A 24,164-nucleotide genomic window follows, 5' to 3' on the forward strand; every position below is an offset into this window, starting at 1 on the left:
TTTTCCTAGGATGGCGAAGTCACGACCCGCCCTACTCTGTCTGTGATTGGCTAGTACTCGTTGCCTTCGTTGGTTGGGTTGGTTAGGTCAGGCAGGAGGAGTGGGATTGGTTAGTGTCGACCAATCAGAGGTAGAGTAGGGCGGTTTATGAATTCGCCATCCTAGGAAAATATGTCGCCAACAGAAGCAATGAATCGACCGGAAATGCCGTTTTTCCTCTTTTTCTTTTTTACTTTATTGAGAACACGAATAAACACAAATACATTTTTGTGAACAAAATGGGGAAGGGGGGATGATAGTTAAATAAATGAATGAATGAATGAATATGAAACTTAAGATAATTATAAGATGACGATGTAAGCTTGTTTCTCATTCCCTTTGTTGTAATTAAAAAAAACAAACAGTACATGTTTATAGAGTAAAGCTAAATCAGTCATAAATATAACATTAATAAACATAAAAGCCTCTTTCCACAGTCAATGCTAATATAAATGAAGCACAGTTTCTTGTGTTTGTTTCTCTTTTCTAAAGTACATTTGATACATTATTATAACTGTATTCCATTTATACAGAAGGGACACACATGTACCATACACAACAAGGAAACAAAACACACCTTGAGGACAATTGTAATAAAAATTTCAACAAATTACAACAAAAGCTGTAAATAAAAGCACTGTTTACATTACCTTCAAAATACCACTAACGTTTATTTTTGAATTAAATTGTAATTTTTATCAAATATGTGTAGCCTATATAGAGTTTAAAATATATATGTTATATAAAATATTTATTGGCTTGCGATGCCTTTCTTAAAATCAAAGAAACCAAAGAAAACATATTTAAAGGAAAACGTAAAATCATCGAACAAGGGCAATAAGATAGATGAATGATAAACATCAGAAAAAAACTTTACGTGACCAAACAGCTGCTGATGATTTCAGCTGGTTTTATTCAACAATGAGCCATCAGGAAGGAAAACCATTGTCCAGTGTAAATCAAACACTGGACAAATACAATTTACTATTTGATATTTTTAGTGTTGAACAAATTTTTCCATTTTAAAGTGCTTGACATTTTTCTTTAAAACTAGGACAAATGATAGTGATATTAATCACCTTGATCACCTGTCAAACATGCAAACAAGTGCACAATCTTGAATCATAATCACATTTAGATCTCTTCTTTGACACTGCGTATTGCATGTATCATGACTAACATGCTTAAATGTAGACAACTAGGCTTACTAAAGTAGTTTTCTGAAACAAAATTAGATGGGATCTTCTCTTGAGACCTGGACCGATATAAACAAAATAACCCCTTAGATTTCAATCATAACTGAGAACCTGAATGTGACAGGTTATCTTTGCATTTTATTGTGGACTGGGTCTCTCACTTCTGTGTGTGCTACTTATTTTTATATAATTCACTTTTTATTTTCTACATCATAGTGTTAGCTACTGTAGCCCTGAAATGAAGAGAAGATCTACTTACTGCCATGAACCAAGTATTTCCTTTTTTAAATCAGTGTTTTATCGTGGAAGCTACACATTCAAAATGAAAGGGGCTGGTGATCCTCTAATATTATTAACCTATAATATTATCAGTGCTAGCGGTGCTTCTCACTGAGTGTAGCCTCAGCATCGGCTGGATGAGAAGATCTTCCATTAGCTCACTGCTGACAGTGACTATAGCAGGGTGAGGGAGCCAACTGGCTGCAGAACTTGTGAAGGAATGGTGTTGGTGCAGGTCTGGACTCTTGACAAAGCAACCAGTAAACATTGCAGTCCTTTAAAGAGGGACATTACCAATAGGATGATGGTCAATGTGCTTCATGAGGTAAATAGACTATCAAGCAATAATCTAGCAATATACATTAAAGTTAAAATTGCTTGCTACACAGTAAAATGAGCATAGTCATAAATATAGAGTGTGAGTTATATTGTACCATTACCATATGTGTTCTGCACATTTCCTAAGCATAAAAGTTAAAGTAAGATTTCTTATCATATCTTTTTATCGCTATGTATTTTGTCCATCCTAACCATGTAATTCAATAATAAACCTATAATTCTTAATTTGTAATTGTAATTACATGTAATTATTTCCTATGTACAAAGATATACATTTTCAGTTAATGTAAATCATGGAATTGAGTTTCCTTATTAAAAATGAATATGACAGGGTAGAAGATGGATAGTGGGAGAAATGTTTTATTATTATACATAAAATGAGTACAATCACTACGCTTTCCACAGCAGACATTTGGTTTGTCAGCAGTAAATAAAAGTAGCAATACCACGGTGTAGAAATACTAAACACTAAAAATGCACAGTGTAGTAGCATCAAAGTTAAGTAAAAGTATCCATCACAGATATTACATTATTGAATTATAATTATTGATGCACCAATGTATAAGCAGCACTTTGATGATGTAAGCGGTAATGGCAGGGCTAATTTAGTATTTATAGTATTAGTCATCTGAATCTGCAAGGTAACTAAAAACTACCAGATAAATGTAGTGGAGTAAAGAGAACAATAAGACATATAAAGTAGCATAAAATGGAATTGCTCAAGTAAAGCACAAGTACCTCAAGTTTTTACATAAAGTACTTAGTTACGCTACTTCCCAATATACTGCCTGATTCTAGTGCTGCTATAACAGCACTACAGGACGAGGTCAGACCAGACTTCATGGTGGACATGTTCACTTTTTAAAATCAAGTTTTTGGAGACACTGTGAGGTTCAGTTGCAGCTGAAATAGTGGGGGAGAATCAACTAGCTGACAAGATTACAAAATAAAATAAAGTAGGAACAAATCCAGGAGTCACAAATTTCTGACAAAAAGGGCAGAGGATAAATCTGTGCTGTAGTACAGTACAGCGAACAGTGGAAGCCTCTAAAATGATTGAGTTATTATGATTTTTATGTCTTTTTTTTCAGTTGTTCCAAATACATTTTGGATAACCGAAAGGTCTACATGTTTTTTCAAACCATTTCGGTACCATATGTTTTCTGCTTCTTTCTACAGTTGGATGTTTGAGCTTCACTGTGCAGAGTTTGACAATTGAGCGGGCCTACGAACATGATTTGTGACATCACAAATTGTTTGGAAGCCAATCCTGGTTCAGTATTCAACTTACACAAGTGTGATGTGGAAACTTGAAGCCTCATACACGGGATTTTACAGTGAAGTAGGAGACATCTTGTGTCCAGCAGTTAAACTTTTGAAATGAACAATGTTTGCATATTTATAGATTCTGGATTTGTTAATGAGGGAGAATACCATATCAGACACAAATTGTTATTCATAGTAGAGTATTTTATATACATCTTAAAACAAGCATTTCTTATCTTTAAGCATTTACTGGCTTCATCTTGAAATATGAGGATTTTCTGCATTTCTGTTTTATGTTCTTGTAAATTGTAGATCTTTGGGTTTTGGACTGTTGGTTGGAGAAAAACAAGCAATTTTAAGATTTTAACTTTATATTTTTCACTATTTTTAGACAAATGACAGACCAAACAATTAACCAATTAATTAAAAAAAAAAATTAATCATTAATGAAAACAATCGTTACATCAGATAAACAACAGATAAACTTTTTTTTTTTAACTGTCAATTAAACTCGTCTTTTGTTTGTAGCGAGGACATGATGCTGATGATCGGGAAGTGGACTACAATCACTTCTTCTTCGTCTGACCTGTGGAGGGCAGCAGCAACAACACACAAACTCTGGGAGGAGAAGAAGAAGAAGAAGAAGCAGCAGCAGCTTCGGGGCTCGATCGTTGCTCTCATCACATCAAGACGCATTCAGGCAGTTCAGCTAAAATAAGTGACGCTTGCAATGATTACACCGTCAATCTGTGGTTTCACAGTAGACACGCCGGAGCTGCAATGAAGGTGCAGTCGTCTTTACACAACCTCTGTTTCCAGCTTTAGCTCTGCTTTTGAATGTCGCTAGCAGCAGCTAATGTAACGCCAGCTGTATGCATCGGGGGAGCTGACGCTGTGGTTAGCCTCGCCTAGCCTGTGCCAGCTAATTGTGAAAACGGTCGGATACACATCGACTCTAGAGTCATTTTAAGCATGAAATTAATAAGTAAACGTCTCTTCTTATTGGATGTGTGTTTAGTTATTTTTCCGCTTCCTGGCAACGCTAACGTCAGCTGTTAAACAGAAAATATCTGGACTATTTAGCTAATTGCCTGCTTGTGTTTTGACAGTTAAAGCTGCCTGCACGGTCTGTGCTTCATTGTGTTACACTTGCACCGGTGGTAAAGGCTATTTATTAGTCATCACATCCATAATTAGCATCCATATGATATGTGAGGTCTATACACAGAGTTGTTTCCGTGGTAACCAGGTGTATAAATGCTGTTAGAGATGCTGTCAGCACACAACGAGATCCGTGTGAGGAGGACAGAGAAGACTGAAGTGAGGGTGTGTTTGTGTGTGTGAATGTCAGGCAGGGGCCTCGTCCATGTGGGCTTCATGCTGTGGTCTGCTGAATGAAGTCATGGGTACTGGGGCCGTCAGAGGCCAGCAGCCAGGGTTTGGGGCCGGCGCTGGACCCTTCAGATTTGCCCCCAGTGCGGGATACTCCACATACCCGCCCACCAGCTCAGGAAGTCCCAGTCTTGTATGCAAGGCCTGTGGCCAGGCCTTCTCAGTCTTCAGGAGGAAGGTAAGGTACCTGGATGCTCTGTGTGATGCCAGTACATGTCAATTTGTCTGTTTACTGGATGAGTGCTTGTGTAGAAACATAGGGGGGTATTAGATTAATATTTTAGATATAATTACTAATTACTTGCTGTGCTGTAAATGATTCATATGTGCTATAAAGAGAATGTTAAAGTGATAAAGCTTTTAACCAACCACTGATTCGTAAGGAGCTGAAATTTAATTTACACCCGAAGGCTACAGTTTTTTTTATTGGAAACACTGTGCAGTTCTAGCTGATTGCAGAAACAGATGGACAACATACTGGTTCTGTAATATCATCTTCACAGAGGGCTCATGTTCATGTATGGCTCAGGGTCTCATTCTGTCTGAACCCTGTGCTTGACTGGCTCACCGTGCCAGTGTAATCCCACGTCTTGCATTTATTACTGTTTGATGTTTGTCACTTAAAAGAAATGAGCTGCCTCCTGTCTGTGTGCCTGGAGAGCGAGAGCAGATGTGGATGATTGAAAAATGCAGGAAAGGTTTTTCTGGCATCGATATGCTTCCCAGGGACTTGTTAAATATTGTCTCTCCACCGTCTGTTTCCCTCGTTTTTCTGAGATGTCACAATTTTAATGTTAAAATTTAAAAAAGAAGGCAATTGTAAACATTTGGCCACATTTTATGTCAAATAGAGCATTCTGTTATGTGGGATTTTTGGCACTAACTAATGGTAGAAGGTCTGCATAAATGATGTGAGATGTGTCTTATTTCCATCATCTTGTTTTTTTTTCACTCTGTTTCTTTCCCAGTATATTTGCTGCGACTGCAAGAAGAGCTTCTGCTCTCTGTGCTCCGTGCTTCAGGAGAATCTGCGCATTTGTTCCACATGTCATTTGCTGAAGGCAACGGCTTTCCAGCGGCCGCGGCTCATGCGTCTAAGGGTCAAGGACCTGCGGCAGTACTTGCTGCTTCGTAATATCCCCACCGATACTTGCAGGGAAAAAGAAGACCTGGTGGACCTGGTGCTCTGTCACCAAGGCATTGAAGAGGAGGAGGACCCCGACACAGGCAGCCTCCACTCACGGTCCCTGTATACGCCGACCCCTTCTACCACGCAGTCTGCCTCAGAGCTGTCAGCTTTCGCCGCCTCTCAGGAGGAACCGCTCAGCAGGAGTGATAGCTCTGATACCAACCAGGTCAGGAACAGCTCTAAACCATGTTTGATTTTTAAAAACATCACACATCAGCCTTATAATTATCTGTGGAGGTAAAATGATGAACATGGCTAGTGACAGTTTGGATTTTCAGTAATGATGGCCTGAAATCACCAATGTTACATTTCTGAACAGTCCACATTAGTGTTATTTGTGGCACTGGCAGACCCAAATGGGCAAAGATGCAACAGTAAAGTGTGGTTGGCACTCTTAGTGCATTATGTCATCACTTGTTGGCCTGCCGCAAATGAGTGTATGGGAACCACTTAACATGTCACCATAGACAAATATATAAAAACAAAGTGTTGAATCGAGGTTTGGTGTTCATCCTTTCATCCTGACTTTACTGCAATTTGTAAGCCAGCTAAAAAGAAACTAATTGGGATTTTAAAAGGCAAGAAGGCAAAAAAAGTGAAAGAGGAGGAAGTAGTACACACAAACTGGCACTGAAAAGGGAGCTCAGCTCCAAGCAGACAGGATCCACTATAAATACTTGTGCTTGGCCTGCTTAGAGGAGCAGTAAGCTTTTCTATGAATGGAAGGTAAGAGGCATTGTTGTTCCCAAGGTTTCACTGACCTGTCTGAAGAAAGTCTAATCCAAATCCTCAGTGTACTGACCTTTTTCCTCACATGTAGCGCACAGTAACAGTCTGTTGTCGCTTTTGCTGTGTTGCAGGATATAGGTGATGCCACATCGGTTTCTCTCCTCAACCTGGACCCCGGTGAACACACTCCTGAGGTGATCTGTGTCTGATTGTCATATTTCTTACTGATCTTTATGCAAACATTCATGTATAGAGAATTGTCTAATGCATTTCAGTTTTTGGCTGAATGTAAATAGAAATATTTGGTGGTAAAGCATTATGTATAATTTTGTATTGCAGCACTTGAGGGGTAAAGACAGCCACTTGACGGTTGAAAATTAAATACGACTGCAATTGCGGTGTTAAACAGTGTGGAGATAATAATACTCAATATTCTTTAAACGTTCAGATTTAAGGCAAAAAGTGTTTTTGCAGTAAAGAAGTGGCGGTAAATAAACCCTGCTGTACAGTGGAAATAAAATAAGTCAAAAAGAAATTTTAATCACAAAAAGTACCAACTGGTGTAGCGTTCTTACACACATGCTGCACGTCATGTACTTTCCTCTTTCATTGTTTTGCTTGAGACTGCATCAAATACCAAGTTAATTAAACTGGCGATATTTTCGATCCTGACTGTTTTTAGGTGAGTCCTCAGACGCGACGTCGGGCCAGAGCGTCTCTCTCAGACATCTCCAGCTTGAGGGACATCGAGGGCCTGTCTGTCCGGCAGCTGAAGGAGATCCTGGCCAGGAACTTTGTCAACTATTCAGGGTGCTGCGAGAAGTGGGAGCTGGTGGAGCGAGTCAGCCGACTCTACAGAGAGACGGAGGAGAACAGGAAATCATGTGGGTATTAACTTTGTCACTTTTGAGTAAATACTTTGTGCTTTTGTCTATTAGTTAACGATACAACCTGTCATAATTAATTGATTTACTGTAGAATGTATCTACTCAACAGAGTATGAGCTATATTTTAATATAGCTTATTATATATTGTAATCCTGTCACTGTAATATCTGCGCACTTACTGATTGAGTCTAATTTCTTTGTTGCAGTGGAAAATGTGAGCAGTACGATAACCACAGGTAAGCTGTCAGGCTTCTGTCCTCAATCTTGCTATAGGATACCACATCCTGTTTTTAACCATAGAAACCCAATACCTCTGCTTCTTCTAACAATATTGTACTGTACTGTAGTTTATACTAATAATTTGCAATACTTGTAACTACTCATACCTGAACACAAGCAGGGTCATTCAAATGAGTTTTCTCATTTAGAATTATAATTAAATGTCTCTTACTTTACTCCTCCCACACTAAAGTGGTGGCCTTCCCCCCTCCTATCTGCAACGGTGCCATTGGAGGTAAGGCTTGTAGTTTCCTCGCCACCGTTGCTGTGGTCACACATACCATCTGTGACTTCGCCTCTCCATTGCACGAACCACCTCTGTATTCACCGTGAACCCATTTTCATGCGTTATCCATCCCCTCCCTGTATGTGGTCCTTCCCTGCAGAGTGTAATGTACTGTGAGGGTCTCTGGCTGCTTGTTTTAAGATGAAAATGAATATTAATTTATTCCACTTAAGAAGATAAATTTAAAGATTTCAGTTTGTCATGCTCCTGCAACACTGATCCACCATGAGATCTGTCTGCCTTCATGTGTTCACCATTTGAAGCTAATTATACTGTGAGCTGCAGTATGTTAGCCGTTTATATTCAGTCCCTCAGCAGCACGCCGCCAGTGATAAAGGCTGTGCCGTTGTCATAGAAACATCTTGACACATAGCCATAATCAGGCGTTGACATTTTTCAAGAGTTTGTGAGAATGACCTTACCAAGATAAGGCACACTTGATAAGATGAGGTGTTTTTACTAATCTGCTGAGTACTGTGCTGACCCCTCCACCCTCCTCAGTGCATGATGAAGTCACTTTGTTAAATGTAGTTCTCGAACATTTCCAGTCACCTTTGTGTGTGTTTGATTTTCTCTCGCAGATGGTGAGAAAGGTCCGCTGACGATCCATGACGACAACCTGTGCAGGATCTGCATGGATGCTATGATCGACTGCGTTCTCCTGGAGTGCGGTCACATGGTGACCTGCACCAAGTGTGGCAAGAGGATGAGCGAGTGCCCGATCTGCAGGCAGTACGTTGTGAGGGCCGTGCACGTCTTCAAGTCTTAATGCACCACTGCAGCACCACAGCACCTGCTTCAGAGCAGCAGCTCAGTCTGAGACTGTACCTTAAATCAACCACGCAGCTCATTACCTTTGAATCCCCAAAAAGACTTTTTTTTTTTGTGGATGTTCCATGTTTTTATTCCCAATTTCTCACTTAATTTGCACATTAAAATATGAAAAACATGTATTTCTTAAGAATTGAACTCTTCAGTTTCGCCAGTCAGCAGAGTGGAGGACCCTACTCTCCCATGAGTCGTTCCTACAGTAAACATATCTCTAATCTGTGTTCATTCCTAAGTGTCTATTTTGCTTTTCTAACGATTTTTCAATGCAAAGAATGTGTGGCACTCAGCCACGTGCAGTCTCGCTAAACACAACTCATCACCCTCAGATCTGCCTATAAACTGTAGCCGGCACTCAGCACCTCTCTTTACAAACTGCTGCAAGTGACTACACATCTTAGTAACACCGATGATGACGCACACTAAACCTCCCCACAGAGGAGAGGGGGTGAGAGAACTAGGTGCCAAATAATGGGTTATGCCCTCATGCTTCTCACCCATTTTTTCCCTCTTACTGTGTGTGTGGGCCAGTGTGTGATTCTTCAGCAGAAAGCACTTTGTTCACACTGTGTGTTAATGCACCACTGCTCACAACCCACTGCAAACTATGAACAGTAAAAGTGGCTGAGGTAGGATGCGTACTAATTCTTGAATACTTGTCCAAACTAGAGCTTGATTGATTTTATGTTTTAAAGACCACTAACTTTGTAAATGTCAGTGAGAGAAGCTGATCCGAAATCATTGAACTGGTGTTGTTTTTCAATTTAGAGACTAGAGATACTCAAGTGTTAACTCAGCCTACAAATGAGCGGGCGCTCTGCCCTTGTGATTCAAGGATATTGATGATTGATGATGGTGATTCATGTTTTATTCACTTATTTTATTATAGAAGCACTTATCATAATGCATTACATGTTAAAACGACCATACAAAGTCTGTCATTACAGCAATAGCTAATCTCCACTGTCACCTCGGTCCTGTCTCGGCACTTTAGTGGAGACAAATGACAAAAAACCGGTGCTAACTCATCCGACCATCTTCCCTGTTTTCCAGCTGAACTGTGGATGTGAAACTGAATGTTCTTTTTGTTTTGTTTTGTTTTTTTTGTTATCGTCGTATATTGTTGGGAGTGGAATGAAGTGTCTTAATGCTTTTAGTTGATTTTTCTCTCATGTAGGAGTAATGTAATGAACTAATGTAATGAACTAACTATTCAAAGATATAGCTACAAGTTTACTGACACCTGTGATATATAGAAAGTATATAGAAATAATGACTTGCTAATGTACATTTGCATATATTGATCCATATGAGATGTATATATCTATATTTTTTCCATTTGATTTGAATTGTGTAATATCAGATTATTGAAATGTCCCTGGGATTGGGTTAGTTTATTATTACAGAGTTAAGTTTTTCTTGTCAAGTGATTTGAAACGTGTTAATCTGCATAGGTTTGCTTGAACTATCTTTCTCTCTTGTACTGGAGCATGACACTGGTTATGTTATCCCCCCCATCCTTCCTACCTTATACAACTCTGGTTTTCTTCCCCCCTTCCCAGTTCTGCTCATTTAGAAATATCCAGCTCTGTACTGTACCCACACAAAGTCAACATTGCTGCTATTACAGTAAAGATGTCCCCTACAATCATGAACAGTAGCGGAGCTGGTTGCACTTTTCCTTTAGAGAGGGTGTAATTGTGTGCAAGGTTTGGTCTTTGTATTTGGGAATGTTGAACTTTTTATTTTGGTAATTAAAGATTTTAATTAAAGTCTGTTTTTGTATACAGATGCATCATGAAGCGTGTAATGTCATGGATGAAGTAATAATTAATGCTGAAACAATTAGTCGACTAGTTAATCAACACAAAATGTATCAATATGTCAGATATTTCAGTGACTGCTGAGTCATTTTTAGGCAAGAACGCCAAACGGGCACTGGTTTAAGCTTTTCAAATGTGAGGATTAGCAGGATGTCTGTTTTATATCTTTGTACATTTAATATATTTGGGGTTTGGACTGTTAATTGGACAAAACAAAAACTCAACATCAGACTCTGGGAGGTTCTGCTGGGTATTTTTTCCCCTGATATTTTACAGACAAAAGGTCGTAATTCTTAATAGTAATATTTTTTCACAGGGAAACTATAGTAAAGGGATAGTTACAATAGAAGCTCACTGCATTTGTTTTGGTTGTATTAGACTTACATTTTCCACATGGACAGAGTCAAAATACATACTGTGTATCAGCGGTTCCAAACCAGGGGATTATAAAACAAATCTGAGGGATAACACATTGATTAAAATGATAAATTGGAAAATAATGTCCAGAAGACTTTTCTCTATTATTTTTGCATTTTATTTTCACCGCTTTATGCCTTTAGAAACTCTTGAAAATTAACAATCTGGAAAAGAACAAGAGAAGTTTACAGCCATGTAAACAGTAGCAGCTCTGTGAGGCTATACTGTAGGCACAACAGGAGCTTTGAGCTAAATGCTAATGTTAGCATGCCAATGTGCTCACAGCGACAATTTGATTTATTAATTGGGACAGTGTGCAGTTTTAAACATTAAAGACACACTGTACCGGAGTTAGCTCGAAGCTAATTTGCATCCCTAGTCCCCCACAATCAGAACATACTACAGCACAACAACAAACAGTGCGAAGTAAAAAAACAACAATGCTAACATGCTGAAGTTTTGCAGGTATAACTTTTGCCATTGCAATCTTAGTTGAGAATGTAAGCATGGGTTAAATTAACTAATTAGCACTAAATGCATAGTACAGCTGAAGCTAATGGGAATGTCATTAGTTTTACAGGTATTTGGTTATAAACCAAAGTACTTTTGACCTGATGATGGCACAAGAGGAAACATTAGGGGATCACTAAAGCTGTTACAAAATGGGGGAAATGAATGTGGTGACCAAATGTCATGGCACTCAAAACCAAAAACAGGTCCGGCCCTGACAATGTTGGTGCCCTCGGTGAGATTTTACATTGGAGCCTCCAAAAAGTGCAACAATAGTTCCTCCAGTCCACACAAAGTCCTCCAGTCATAAGGGCAAGTGGGGCTCAAGGTGCCATTCAGATGAAAATCGTTGCAAGTCAATGGAGGAAAAACATTAAGAAGGGAGAACATGGTGTATATTTCCAAAAGATGTACAGAAACACACCTGCTGGTAAGAAGAAAAACAAAAAGAAAAACACATCCCATTCATTTGGTGCCCCCTCCCTTATTTGGCGCCCTAGGCAACCGCTTATGTGGCCTATGCCTCGGGCCGCCCCTGACCAAAAATGTCAAGTCAGGGAATCACTAGTTCATCCTCATGGCAACCCATCTAATATTGTTGAAATATATTAGTCTGGACCAAAGTGGTGGACCAACTGACTGTCGACAGACCAACACTCCGCTAGAGCTTTGCAGCCAACATGGCAAAACATCACTGTCACATCCACTTCAAGGCCACAAACTAGATAAAAAGGAGACAACACCTCATTTAAAAAGGTCTGAAGCTGCTTCCAACAACAAATCAACTTGATATCTTTCAGCTCTATCAAACACTGTATAGCGAAGAAAATCAAAAAGACTCAATGATGGTACAAATGAAATTCTTTTAATGCATATTAGCACTTAGTTTTTGGATTTACAAATATAAACATTATCACATTCACCTGAGGCGATAGCAGATCAATTACAGCACAATACATCCCAAATACACACAACACCGACTGTATGGAGTTATTATTTAAACATTATGCAAATGAGTTATTTGCAAAGGTCTTTTAGTTGGTTGTTTATTTAAACCTGTACGTAGAACCAGAGGTGCGGGGCTGACTGCAGTCTAGAAAGTCAGTGCTGGGAACGCTGTCAGTCACAGTTGCTATGACTCACAACATCCTGGTACTGACTCGAGTGTTAAACCCCACCAACTGGGTCCTGCAATAAGCTCAAACAACCTTGATAAATTATTTGCAAGCATTATCTGACCCAGCTCTGTGAGACATCTATGTCAAGCACTAGTTGCTAAATACATGAATAAATACAAACTGTAATAAAAAAATAATAAATTAATGTCGAAATGGTGGAGAAAACCCCATCAAACACAGCACTGTTCATAAAAGTGTTACTGTAACTGAAGACAAATGAGGTGTAACAGGAATATGAAATTTGTTTACTTGATTTTTATAATTGTTGAAATACATTCTATATATTCAAAAAGTGTTTATCATAATTTAGTCAGATATTTATTACTGTACATGTTAATTTTTCTGTTTGATACTGAAGTCATTCATGTCAAAAACTGATTTTGGCTCACAGGAGACGCTGTTGTACGAAAGAAAACTGAAGAATGGCACAATATTCAGTTCACATCCTGTGTTAGTCTCTCTGTGATATTTAGCTCCTGAGCAGGTGTGAAAGACACTGTAAACTCATGAAATGATGCTCGTATAAAAATACTGTGCTTTCAAATATTTAAAGAATAAAAATAAACAACCCAACAGTCAGTTACAAGCACGTCTTATAAAAAGTACAATCTCAACACAAATACATGCATGCTATTTCCTCTTTTATCTGTCCAGTGATCCTTTATCACCCTCTTACATTTGAAGAGTCCGTTTTAGATCTCTATCCAGATATCTCCGTCTCTCATTTCAGTTTATTGTGACACTGAGTCAGAGACTTATCACAGGACCAGGTTGAAAAGAAAAAAAAAATTTTTTTTTTGTTCCATTAAGTGCAAAGACCTTCTTTCAGTCTGTTTTGTCCTGTTAGGAACTAGCTTGTCTTCTGCAGAAGTTTGTCCTCTTTCAGTCTAAACGGCACACTCACAGACATCTCTGCGATGAACCTTTCACAGGCCGTCTTGGTCACCTGCTTGCAGAAGCGAAGGTCGATCTGACAGATGCTTCCGCAACGCTTGAAAAAGTTAAGGGAATGGTCTGTGACCCGGTTACAAACTACAAAAGGGGAACAGAGAGAACGACAATCAGTCACAAGCTTGATATTTTAAAAAAGTGATGTGTGCAGAGAATTCTTTGGAAATCATTTGTCTATTCTTTTTCTTCTCGATACATTATGTGTCTTTGATTTCCCGGGAAATCAAGTCCATGATCTCAAAGTGCACGCTGATTATATAAATAGGACAAAAACAAATTATGTAGCTACATGCCAGAACTGGCCCTGGTAGAAAGACTACAAGCTACTACTTTGATCTTGCAAAAGTTTGTTTGCAATTTACTTCCCAAAAGAGATAAACCACACAGTTTTTTCCAATTACTGTGTCTGATTAGACATCTTACGAAGACCATGTGTGAGTGTGTACAGACTGTGCTTGACTGACATCTCTCTGACCCTCTATTTTTTGTTTCGTTTCACTTGTTATGTTTGGAAAGTTACACCTTTATCAGTCTTGTTGGTTTATGTAATTTGAAGATTTCACGTAATCATGTCTACCTGAACAAAGGTCTAATCAACCAGAATAGATGAAAACACCTGTGTGGATTGGTAGGGTCTTTAAGAAGTCATTTAGAGGCCTGAAAAATGTCATGAATTTTATATTCACTCATCTTTATGCAATTTATGGTCTTTATTATTGTACAATGCTGTCTAATTAATTGCCGTTTCTCATACAAAACATGGGTGTGAAAATGTAATTTCTTGGATTAAGTGCAGCCTGCAGCAATTATTCTGTGATTATTATCAGCTGTGATGCACTTTGGTTGTGATGCATAAAGGGGGGTAATATTTTCTCCAGTTAACATAGCATGAACATTGTGGGAATGCAAAGATTTAAAGGCATTTTTAGCAGACAACTCTGCCTAGACCGACCTTTTTCACAGCAGTCATTTTGACTTGTCGTTGTAGCAAAAGCACGTGTTACTAATACCATTAACGATGGCTCTGTTGTCCCAGCAAGACATGGCAGTGTGACAGTGAGCCGGGCATGCACACTATTGGGAACCTGAAACAGCTTCTGTCACACGTCAACATGTCTTCCATTAAAAAGCCTTAAAAAGACTAATTAAATATCTGCCACAGGTAATTAATTATTGGAGGCACCTGGACAGGCAGGAGGATGAGGTACAAGGCTGCACTCATTTACCCACATGCTGGGTGCTCAGGACCGACATAGATGATATGATCTAGATTTTTCACACAAAACCTGTGTTTTATAAGTTGGCATTATGTTGTTACCCACCTGTGCACCCACACAGATGATTTAACACATTTTGGATGCTTAGCACTCTTCTTATGAGTGTGTGAGAGCGTGCTGTGTTGATTGACCATGTTCCTCCCTCCCTGTTAGCTTTGTTGCATCTGACCAGGTCAGAAAAATTCGACAAGTCCCCCAAATTAATGACAAAATGCATCGTTGGTCCATGCACTCCTGAATAACACATAAAAGCATTTTATGATCTGACATGGTTTGTCTGTGTCTTCTAAAACCATTACAAATCACACATATGTATTGAAGAATAAAGACGTTTTATGATATGACAACATTATGGTTAAGGTTAGGTTTATGCACCAAAAATTACTTAGTTAGGTTTAGGGAAAGATCATGGGTTGGGTTAAAATACATTTTCAGGTTTGGGCCTTTAACCCATTATCTGTTGTAGACTTCATGGATTACTGGGGATGTGATGCCAACTACCTGGTCCATTTAAAAATAACAGTGATTGGTTTCCAGCAAGGGCACAACAAGAAACTGTGGAACCCCTGAAATGCTGACTGGGGTGGGCTCCTAGTAGAGCCATCTAACTTACTACGATCCTGAAATTTTGTATTCCTACGCTGCCGTTCCTCAGGTCCCTGTCCTCACCTGACAGGTTGATTTCTGTGAGGGAGTCTCTGGTCGTGGTCCCTGCCGCCGTCAGCAGGTTGACTGACTGGTCGTTGATGTGGTTGCAGTAGCTCAGGTCCAGCCTGGACAGTAAAGGCATCTGCCGACTGATGAGACGTAGGGACGTGTCAGTGATGTCCAGCCCCGCAAGCCGCAGGTCCTCCACGTTCCGCAACTTGCAGCGGTTATCCAGCTGACCTGTCAGTTGGTCACATAAAGGACATATTCAGCTCTACTTGTCTGCATAAGAATCCAGCCGACAGAAAGGGAGCAGTTATTTTGAGTTCGAAATGTGCAGTTAGCATGAGCCTCTATGACTGAACGAAGGATCCATCGGCTGCAGAAAACGGACCACTTCAATTGAGTTTTAAAATAAAATAGTTTAAATTTATAAAGCAACATTATGGCTTTTAACCCTTAAATAAAATTATCAGCAGGTACTGTAATGTTCCATTTCGTGGACGATTAAAGTATCTGCATTGAAGCACTTGGAATCAAATCCCCATTCATGGCAGAGCTAGTGCTCTGTTTGACCCATTGAGTTACCTGGTCTGTTGTCTGTGGGAGGTGAGAGGAGGTCCCTCATCTGTGCATCTTTGAGTCCCTCCACCCACTGGACATCCAGGGTGCGTAGCAGAGGGCAGCTTGAAGTGCAGAGGGCAGACACAGCCGCCCAAGAACACCCTGATAACCTCAACACTCGCAGACCTGAAAGACACAGCAGCAGCTTAAAATACTGAATGTGAAACTAAACAGGGAAAAAAAAAAAGAGATATTCCTTCTATAGATGAATAATTACTCATTGTTGGGTACCTGGCAATCTGTTAATAAGCCAGCTTAATTGCTTCTTGGAAATGTTGGTCCAACTGAGGTCCAGGGAAACAGGCTGTCGGCGGATAATCCCGCTCAGCATGAGTGGAGTGATGGAGGTGCAGCGGTTCAGATCGATCTTTGTCCAAAGTCTCTTATCACAGCACCTAGCCGTCAAAAACAAACATGTTATGTCTTCATGTTACATAAGTATTCTCAGAACAGAGCACGCACTTCTTGCCACTTCACACTCACAATCTTTCCCTTTTGCAATTTATGTTGAACATAAAATGTAAACATGCAATCGTAACTGAAAGCTGTGCATTTACCATCTGTTCCATGTCTTGCAAACTCTCATGCAGACACACAGCTCCTGGTGTGTGAGATAGCCAAAGATCTTCATCCAGACCTCGCGCTGTATGACGTGGGTTTTCCCGTCTTTCAGAGGCAGTCTGTCTGGAGGTGGGCTTATCGGAGGAGGCCGAATGACATGCCGCTCCATTTGGACACACTTGGGTGGGGAGCGTGGAGGCACCGGCCGGTTGGTTGGCGTGCTTCTGTTGAAGCCCAGGGGAGTGATCTGACTCGGGTAGAAGTGGCGCAGTTCCCAGGGAGTCCCGTTCATCTCTTTGGTCTTGAGGTGGGGCCTCTGATCCCCCAGCTCGCTGCCGTTGCGGAACAACCTCTTGGGTTCCTCGTTTTCGAACTCCGGCTCCACCTTGAGGGGCTGGCGATTCTCGTTGGCCAGGCAGTCTTCCGTCTTCTGGATTTCCTGGTTCAGTGCTTTGCTCAGCTCCCTGCTCAGCTCCCTGTTAGGTAAACGGCGCTTGCGGCGAGCTTTCGGACGTGGACCTTTCTCTTGGGTCTCACTTCCGCCCTCGCTGCTGGGGCCGGCCTGTGGAGAGCTGCAATGAGACTGGTCGCTGTCTGCGACAGGCGTTTTGAGGGACGGAATCAAAAGTTCATTCTTGGAGTCTTTGTCATCTACTTCTTCTTCTGTGGTTCCCAAACGCCTGTTCCTCTCCACACCACTCCGGAAGAGAGGCTCCCTTCCTTCTTCATCATCCTCCTCATATGCGTCTTCGTCCTCGTCTTCTGTCTTTATTTGGTGCAGAAGTTTGGAAAAATAGGGATCGTCTGACTTTTCCTGCAGGAGAAGACAGCAAGAAAATCACTCACATTACTTTGGTAGAAGTGAAATTAACCTTAAAACACCACATCTGAAACCTCTAACGTTGTTACAAGATTACTTAAAGTCAGTCGGTCTGTAAATGACATTTCTGACACGTACCTTCTTCCTCACACCAAGGTCCTCTTCCTCATCATCATCAAAAAGCTTCCTCTTCTTCCGCAGTTTGTCCTCAGGCCTGGGCCGGGGCAGGTTGCTGGGGGAGAGCAGTGGTGGCTGTCGGTGGAGGGAGTCCTCGGGTCTGTACCTGGGCGTCTCCTCTCTGTCAGGTCTCCTCTTGGCTGCAGCAGAAATGTCCCCCTCCTCCTTCACAGGCTTCTGTTCCCTCAGCAGAGAGCCAGGGAGGTTGGAGGCGTATTTGAACCCTGGACCCCTTTTTTGCTTCAATGCCAAAGGGGACACAATTTGCAAGACAACTTTATACCTTTAGCCTATAGTGTCAAGGAAACTCAACTGTCCTACAAGCTTATCTTAAGTTTAATAAAGCCATCACTCAAAAACAATGACACATAGTGTGTCATTGGTTTCCTTCCTCTGAAGCACATGACAAACTTTCACAAACTAGAAAGGTATAAACAGGAAGTGGCGAGCTGATCTACATAAACCGAAATATGAACTCAACTATTATCTATGAGTAATACACACATGCTCAAAAAAAAAAAAAGTCAGAAAATCCACTATTTTTATAATAACTGTATTACCATTTTCATAGTAAAAATACTCAAACACACATTGAGCAAGCTGTCAGCTAATCCTCTGACTCACACATATTTGTACTCACTTTTCCACTTTTCCCAGCATGGTTGCACTTGGGACACTCCCAGCAGTTGGGGAGCTCATCGTTCACCACTCCTGAGGCATCGTTCACCTGATAAATCAGTAAGAAAACAAGCCGGATTTAAACGAGAACAACAAGCTTAAACAAGAGTCCTATGTACAGTTTGTTTAATGCAAACAAGACAAGGGAAGTGAAAGTGGCTGTTGTGATGTGTGCCTGTTAGGCAGGTCAACAGAATTTAACCTCAGCTGTGCTTAATATGCAGACTCTTGCTTCATGCATTAAGTAGAAAAGAGAAGTTAAAGGCTCCTATGTGAAGAACTTCTAAATTGCTGTGATGTCTAAATTGTTGTATCTATTAAACTGAGGAAGGAAAAAACCTAAAAATATACCACCTAAGTTGTTGCATGCTGCAAAACAACTAGACAGTGCATGTCTGAAAAACTGGTTTGACCGAGCCTATGCTAGCAACAACCTGTTGTGTTTTCTACAGAACAGTTACAAACAGGGTGTGTGCTGCTTTACATTTTGTTTTGCTTTTAAAAACAAAAACGCCTTTAGTGCTGCAACTGGTAAAGTTTACTATCACACATCCTTTTAATGCAATAAACTGTTGTCACTGTTGGTGAATTCAGTGAAGTGCCTGATCAATTGTAGTCTTGGAGCATGTGGTGGGAGTCAAAACCTCAAACATGACAGTGTTATGCTCGATCCATCGGACTTCTGAATCAAACCATGAGTGTGTTCAGTGTTATATAAACAACACGTCAACACCATCACCACATCCAACCATCTGAGTCACTCACATTATGTTACCATGAACCTGGGATTCCTGGCACACCACTATAAAACACATGAGTCACCAAGTGAATGACTTGACTGAGGTGGAGCAGTTCTCTGTTCCCAGCCCGGCTCTTTGTACCTTGAGGCAGTTGGGATGGACAATCTCGTTGCAGATGGAGCACTCCATAAGCATGAAGTTGAACTTATCCTCCTCTTCTTCCAGCGTGTCCTCCTTCCCGGCCTCTTTACACACCACACACACCGCCGTGTGGGGCAGAACTGGCTGCAATAACAAAGACAGTGGATCTTATTATACACCTTGTGTCTCGATTGTGTGCGAGTTTTACCTCTAATATTCAAATAATAAACCGCTGACTCACCGCGATGCACTGTCTCATAATGCAGGACTGCTTCATGCGCCCTGGCCCTCCAAACTTCTTCATGTCCTTGCAGAAGTGACACTCTCCACACTCGGTGCGGAGGCATGCCTCGCACTTTCGGCAGCGTGTCCTCCTGCGTCTGGCTCCAGATGAGCTGCGGTTGGACGGCAGCTTAACAGCCGAAGACGTCCCCATCTTGGGCTTCGGCCGGTTGGCTGCCCGCTGCTGTGAAGACACAAAGTTAGAGTGGTTAGATACAACAATGTAAAGTGTATTTTAAGTTTGTGCCTGACATTAAACAGTGTGTCAGCTGTTACAGGCGAGGTAATGGAGGAGCAACATATTGTATCTTAGGCAGTGTATCTGTATTGAGCTGCAGATAAAAATATATCATCAGGAATGTTGCACTGATGCAATATATGGATGATTCATTTGTTATTTAACAAGTACATGCACGTGTAATTCATTTATGTGTCATAGAAGGTCATTCATGTTGCGTCATGAAGCAACAGGCAAATACCAGACAATTTCTAATGTCTAGTTGTGACTGGTTGATTTATTTAAGTGTCTTGCACCATATGATGCCAAGCCCTTATGAACTTACAAGACAGCAACAACCAAGATGATCATTTGAAAAATCATTAAAATGTACAATAGTAATAATCCATAATGTCATAAAGAAAAAGTTGATTTTTTATCATGTAGTATGCAGGGAACTCTGTTTTAGCTGCCATGTATTTCCTATAAATCACATCAAAACAGAAATCTCAATGGGGATAAATGAAAGAAAAGGTGAAATGGGGGTTAAAAGACATGGTACCCACACACACACGCCATTTAACTTTAAAATCAACACCACAAATTCACGTGATATTTTTCACGCTTATTTTTAGTCCCTTCCCTGTTGCCATGGAAAGGCGGTAAAGCACTATGAAAATAAGACAAATCATAGGCCATTACAGTGATTCTTGTTCTAGCAGGAGAGGTTACCTTGGCAACACATTTGCCTTGCTGGTGGCAACTGTGTGTGTGAATAGAGGACTGCGAGAGATGGATAAAAATAAGCTCACAGAGGAGGTTATGTTCTACTGTGAGGCTGTGAGCGGTTTTTCTGATGTCACATATTGCTCTATTACTGATTACTACACACACACAGCACGCACTGTGATGATGAATGTGGCTCCTTGAGCTACAAAAATACCACACATTTCATTCAATTCATATTTATAAAAACACAAAAATGGAATTAGTTTAATAGTATTCATGTGCATGGCAATTTGGTTTCTAGGACACTGGAGTGCTATGGACAGGTTAAACAGGAAACCCACAGTAGACACATGAAAGCCTGGAGCTGCATCTACTGATCTATAACAAATGTCTGTTGCTCTTTATTAAATCACTTTATTGCAAATTGTTGCCAGTTTTTGATCTGATCTTCTGAAGTTAACCTGCAGCATAGGTTTCCATAGTGATCGATCCCAGTTAAAAGGAATCCAGCTTTGTGATATAGGAAAACCTGAGTTAAGACAAAAGATACTTTTGCTTCGTGGGTACAGGCCTCAGGTAAAACCAGATGTAAACAGAACAAGATATTCCAGGCTAACGACAATCTAGCGTCACGCTTTCTGAATGATAATACCTAGAAAGAGAGAGAGAAACCAGTCCTGAATCTGTTGACATTGACAAAAAACCGTATCAGTAGATCGTTAATGTAACTTCATGACAACATGTTCCTTCATGTTTACCAGAAACCCATCTTCTGAGTATTTGCCCTAAGGAGGATTTTGGAAAATATAACCTTTAGTTCTTTCTTGTTAATCGTTTTGTTATTCCAGCACCGTGGGTTTTGCTTTTCCTGCTGTTGCTGATGTATTGCTAAGTCGAAATAGGGCAAAATCCATCCTGACAGCTTTCCATAAATCCATTTGACTACTGCGGAAAAATGAGGGGGAAACATCAAAAGGAAGGGCTGTTGCTGCAGGGATGGCTGTGACCATCAACATCGCACAATGTTTTAGTTCATCTGCCTCATAATTCTCCTGACCTGCTCAGACACAACTGTTTTATTTCTCATATTCAATCCAATATCAGGTTTGCAGAGCTCTTGAACAAAAGTAACAGGCTGATTTAGATTTAAATTATGTCTTTCATAATTGATGTTTTTTTTTTTCATTTCATTTCCTGGGCAACTTACATCTTTACTGCCATTGTGATGGATCATTTACTGTGCTGCTTTACAATAAATAAACAGTATTTAAAGTGGTTGCAAACAAAAGCAGAGAGCAGAACACTATCAGCTGAGTCGTCTTTACTGTAACTCTTTGGAGTAATATGTTAGGAATTTGGGATTGGTTAGCTGAGGCCGACGAACAAAAACATGGCCTATATTTTCAGCGCAGTCTTCTGACTCAGCTTCAGCGTGGATTTCAGTGGGAGGAAGTCACACGGCTCATCATCTGCTGCTCACAGGGTGCAAAATTAACTTGTCCACCGGCCAAATGGCTAGTGAATGTTCAAATTTTTACCAGTCACTCAACAGATTATGATTGTTCTTTTTGGCTGGTGAGTGAAGTAAATCTACCAGTCACTTTTTTTTTGCATTATTTTACCAGCATTTGGCTGGTGGCTTCTGCTTATTTTGTACCCTGGCTGCTCTTGTATAGTGTTCCTTAATGCACTCATAACAATGTGCCAAAATGCAAAAGGTCAAAAGTACTCTCTCTGATGATCTGTTGGTTGTATAAGCATTGTGTAAGGTCCAAAAACCTGGCCATGTCAGCACTTTATTACATTTCATTTACAGGTCAAGTGTCTAATAGAGACATGTGGAATAAGCCTGTAAAAGTAGGAGGAAAGCATTCATGCTGAAGTCCATAACACAGATCAAGAACTTTGCCCTCATAGTACAATCTTTTGAGTCTTTATACCCTATATTCCTCTTCCTGGTGCAAAATAAGTGGATAAAATAACGAAAATGAAACCAATCCTATTTTTGCCAGGGGGGACTCGAGGGGTCACTGTGTACCCCAGTTTGGGAAACCACCAAGCACCAGAAGTAGAGCCACTTCATTGTTCCCTCTCCCCCATCCCCCCTCCTCCTCCTCAGCCCCTTGCTTCAACAACATTTTGCTTTAATAGCCTTCTTAAAAAGGCCCACAGTGGTTGGGACAAGTTGAGGAAGTGTGAGGAAATTAATCACCATTTTCTATGAGGAGAAGTGGGACGTCAGTATGTGTAACGTGTGTTAAAATCACAGTTTGTGCCTGTATGAAACTGGATGTTCCCACAGCAAGTGGAGGACCTTCCTGTGTTTGTTCTGGTCACAGCCCAATGAAATCTGAATCTGTAACGTTACTGGGTGAAACTGACTGTTTTCAGACGTGGTCAGTACAAAATGGGTCAGTGGTGGATGGTGTCCGAGGAGAAGAGGCTATCAATAAGCAGCCCGTGTCTCGTTTAACTCCATGTATACAACATTTAGTTAGCTTTTTTCCCTCCTAAAAGGAAATAAGTTGTAGAAGAATGTTTAAAAGACACATTTCTCCTTTTCGATAAGAGTAAAGCTAGCTTAAGAAACAGAGACGAAGAGCGGGTGAAACCTTTAACGTTAACCGAAGACAACCGGAGAAAAACACAAAACGGTCTCTCGCGTTAACTTTACACGTTGATTAAAAAAACAAAACACAAAAACTCAAAGAGGGCACATAATGAAATGTCGGGAGCTCTGACCTGCTCAGACTCTGAATCATATTCCTCATCGTCTCCGCTCAATGACAAGGCCATGGCTCCTCTCTCTCATCGTTCGTGAACAGCAGAGAAAACTAACATGGCTGAAAGCCTCCAGCGCGGATCATTCCTCCTCCTCCTCCTCCTCCTCCACACAGGACGCTGGTAGCTGTGTCCACTATGTTGTGTTCAAGATACAAAGTAAACATCAACCTCCCGCATGGTAAATCCACCCGCTGCATTCAGGTCATACACAAAAAAATCAGTCGTAAAGGCAGATAACAGAAGTTAAACACGTGGTGTTAGTATATAGGAGTATGTAAAACAGTAAATTCAGGTGAAAAGGTAGAGTAAATACCAACTGGATGGCGTCGCAGGGACGTTGTCGTACGTTGCAACGGTTGTTAACGTGCCACCTGAATGCAGCATCTGTGTAACCGGAAATAAAGATAAGCAGGTAACAACGAGATGGTTCACTCCCACACACATCCGTCTTCGCTTCTCTTCGCGTCTTGCTTGTTTTTCTGGAGTGATTGAGTCAGAATGATTGTTAATTTGATTTGTTTGACATCTTAATCCTCAAGGTATTAACGATTTACTCACGGTCTGACCTCGAACGCACCCAACTCCCACCACCACCCAATAAGTAATATAAACGAGTAATAATAAAAAATAAAGATGGCTATTTTGGTTCACTAAAATTGAGCGAATATGTATAAAAGGTTAACAATTACCATGTTCACACTATGAATCTCATGTGAATGTAAACACCTTCTAATTGATAAATAAAAGGTGAGAGTCAGCACTTTAACATCATAGTCATTAGTTCATTTCAGAGCCAGAGTACTTCAGAGAAAACACAATAAGAAATGTGTCATGGTCTACTCAGGACCAAACTATGATATAATGACGATGATATAATAGTGAATCATACAATACAGTG

At 40.5% G+C, this 24,164-nt stretch overlaps 2 protein-coding genes across 4 annotated transcripts; one reads left to right on the forward strand and one right to left on the reverse strand.

The window, feature by feature from the left end:
- Positions 1 to 3,724: 3,724 nt before the first annotated feature.
- rnf34a (ring finger protein 34a) lies at positions 3,725 to 10,109 on the forward strand. The gene is made up of 7 exons (XM_042422360.1): positions 3,725 to 3,905; positions 4,471 to 4,689; positions 5,480 to 5,866; positions 6,561 to 6,623; positions 7,112 to 7,313; positions 7,523 to 7,552; positions 8,463 to 10,109. Exons 1-7 carry the CDS (start codon positions 3,900 to 3,902, stop codon positions 8,648 to 8,650), a joined length of 1,095 nt encoding a protein of 364 aa, XP_042278294.1. The 5' UTR covers positions 3,725 to 3,899; the 3' UTR covers positions 8,651 to 10,109.
- A 2,193-nt stretch (positions 10,110 to 12,302) lies between these two features.
- Positions 12,303 to 23,650, reverse strand: kdm2ba (lysine (K)-specific demethylase 2Ba). 3 transcript variants are annotated; one of them, XM_042421853.1, is made up of 11 exons: positions 23,580 to 23,650; positions 23,225 to 23,399; positions 19,496 to 19,717; positions 19,255 to 19,398; positions 18,336 to 18,422; positions 17,657 to 17,944; positions 16,695 to 17,512; positions 16,369 to 16,532; positions 16,102 to 16,263; positions 15,535 to 15,753; positions 12,303 to 13,669 (listed from the first exon to the last, which is right to left on the reverse strand). In XM_042421853.1, the coding sequence occupies exons 2-11, from the start codon at positions 23,276 to 23,278 to the stop codon at positions 13,488 to 13,490; spliced, it is 2,340 nt and encodes a 779-aa protein (XP_042277787.1). In that variant the 5' UTR covers positions 23,279 to 23,399; positions 23,580 to 23,650; the 3' UTR covers positions 12,303 to 13,487. The 3 variants fall into 3 exon arrangements, with proteins under 3 accessions (XP_042277787.1, XP_042277788.1, XP_042277786.1); XM_042421854.1 differs by having other exon boundaries at positions 17,657 to 17,935; positions 19,496 to 19,720; XM_042421852.1 differs by having other exon boundaries at positions 19,496 to 19,720; positions 23,580 to 23,649.
- Positions 23,651 to 24,164: the final 514 nt, after the last annotated feature.

The sequence above is a fragment of the Thunnus maccoyii genome, chromosome 9 (assembly GCF_910596095.1).
Source record: "Thunnus maccoyii chromosome 9, fThuMac1.1, whole genome shotgun sequence".
In the NCBI taxonomy this organism is placed as follows: domain Eukaryota; kingdom Metazoa; phylum Chordata; class Actinopteri; order Scombriformes; family Scombridae; genus Thunnus; species Thunnus maccoyii.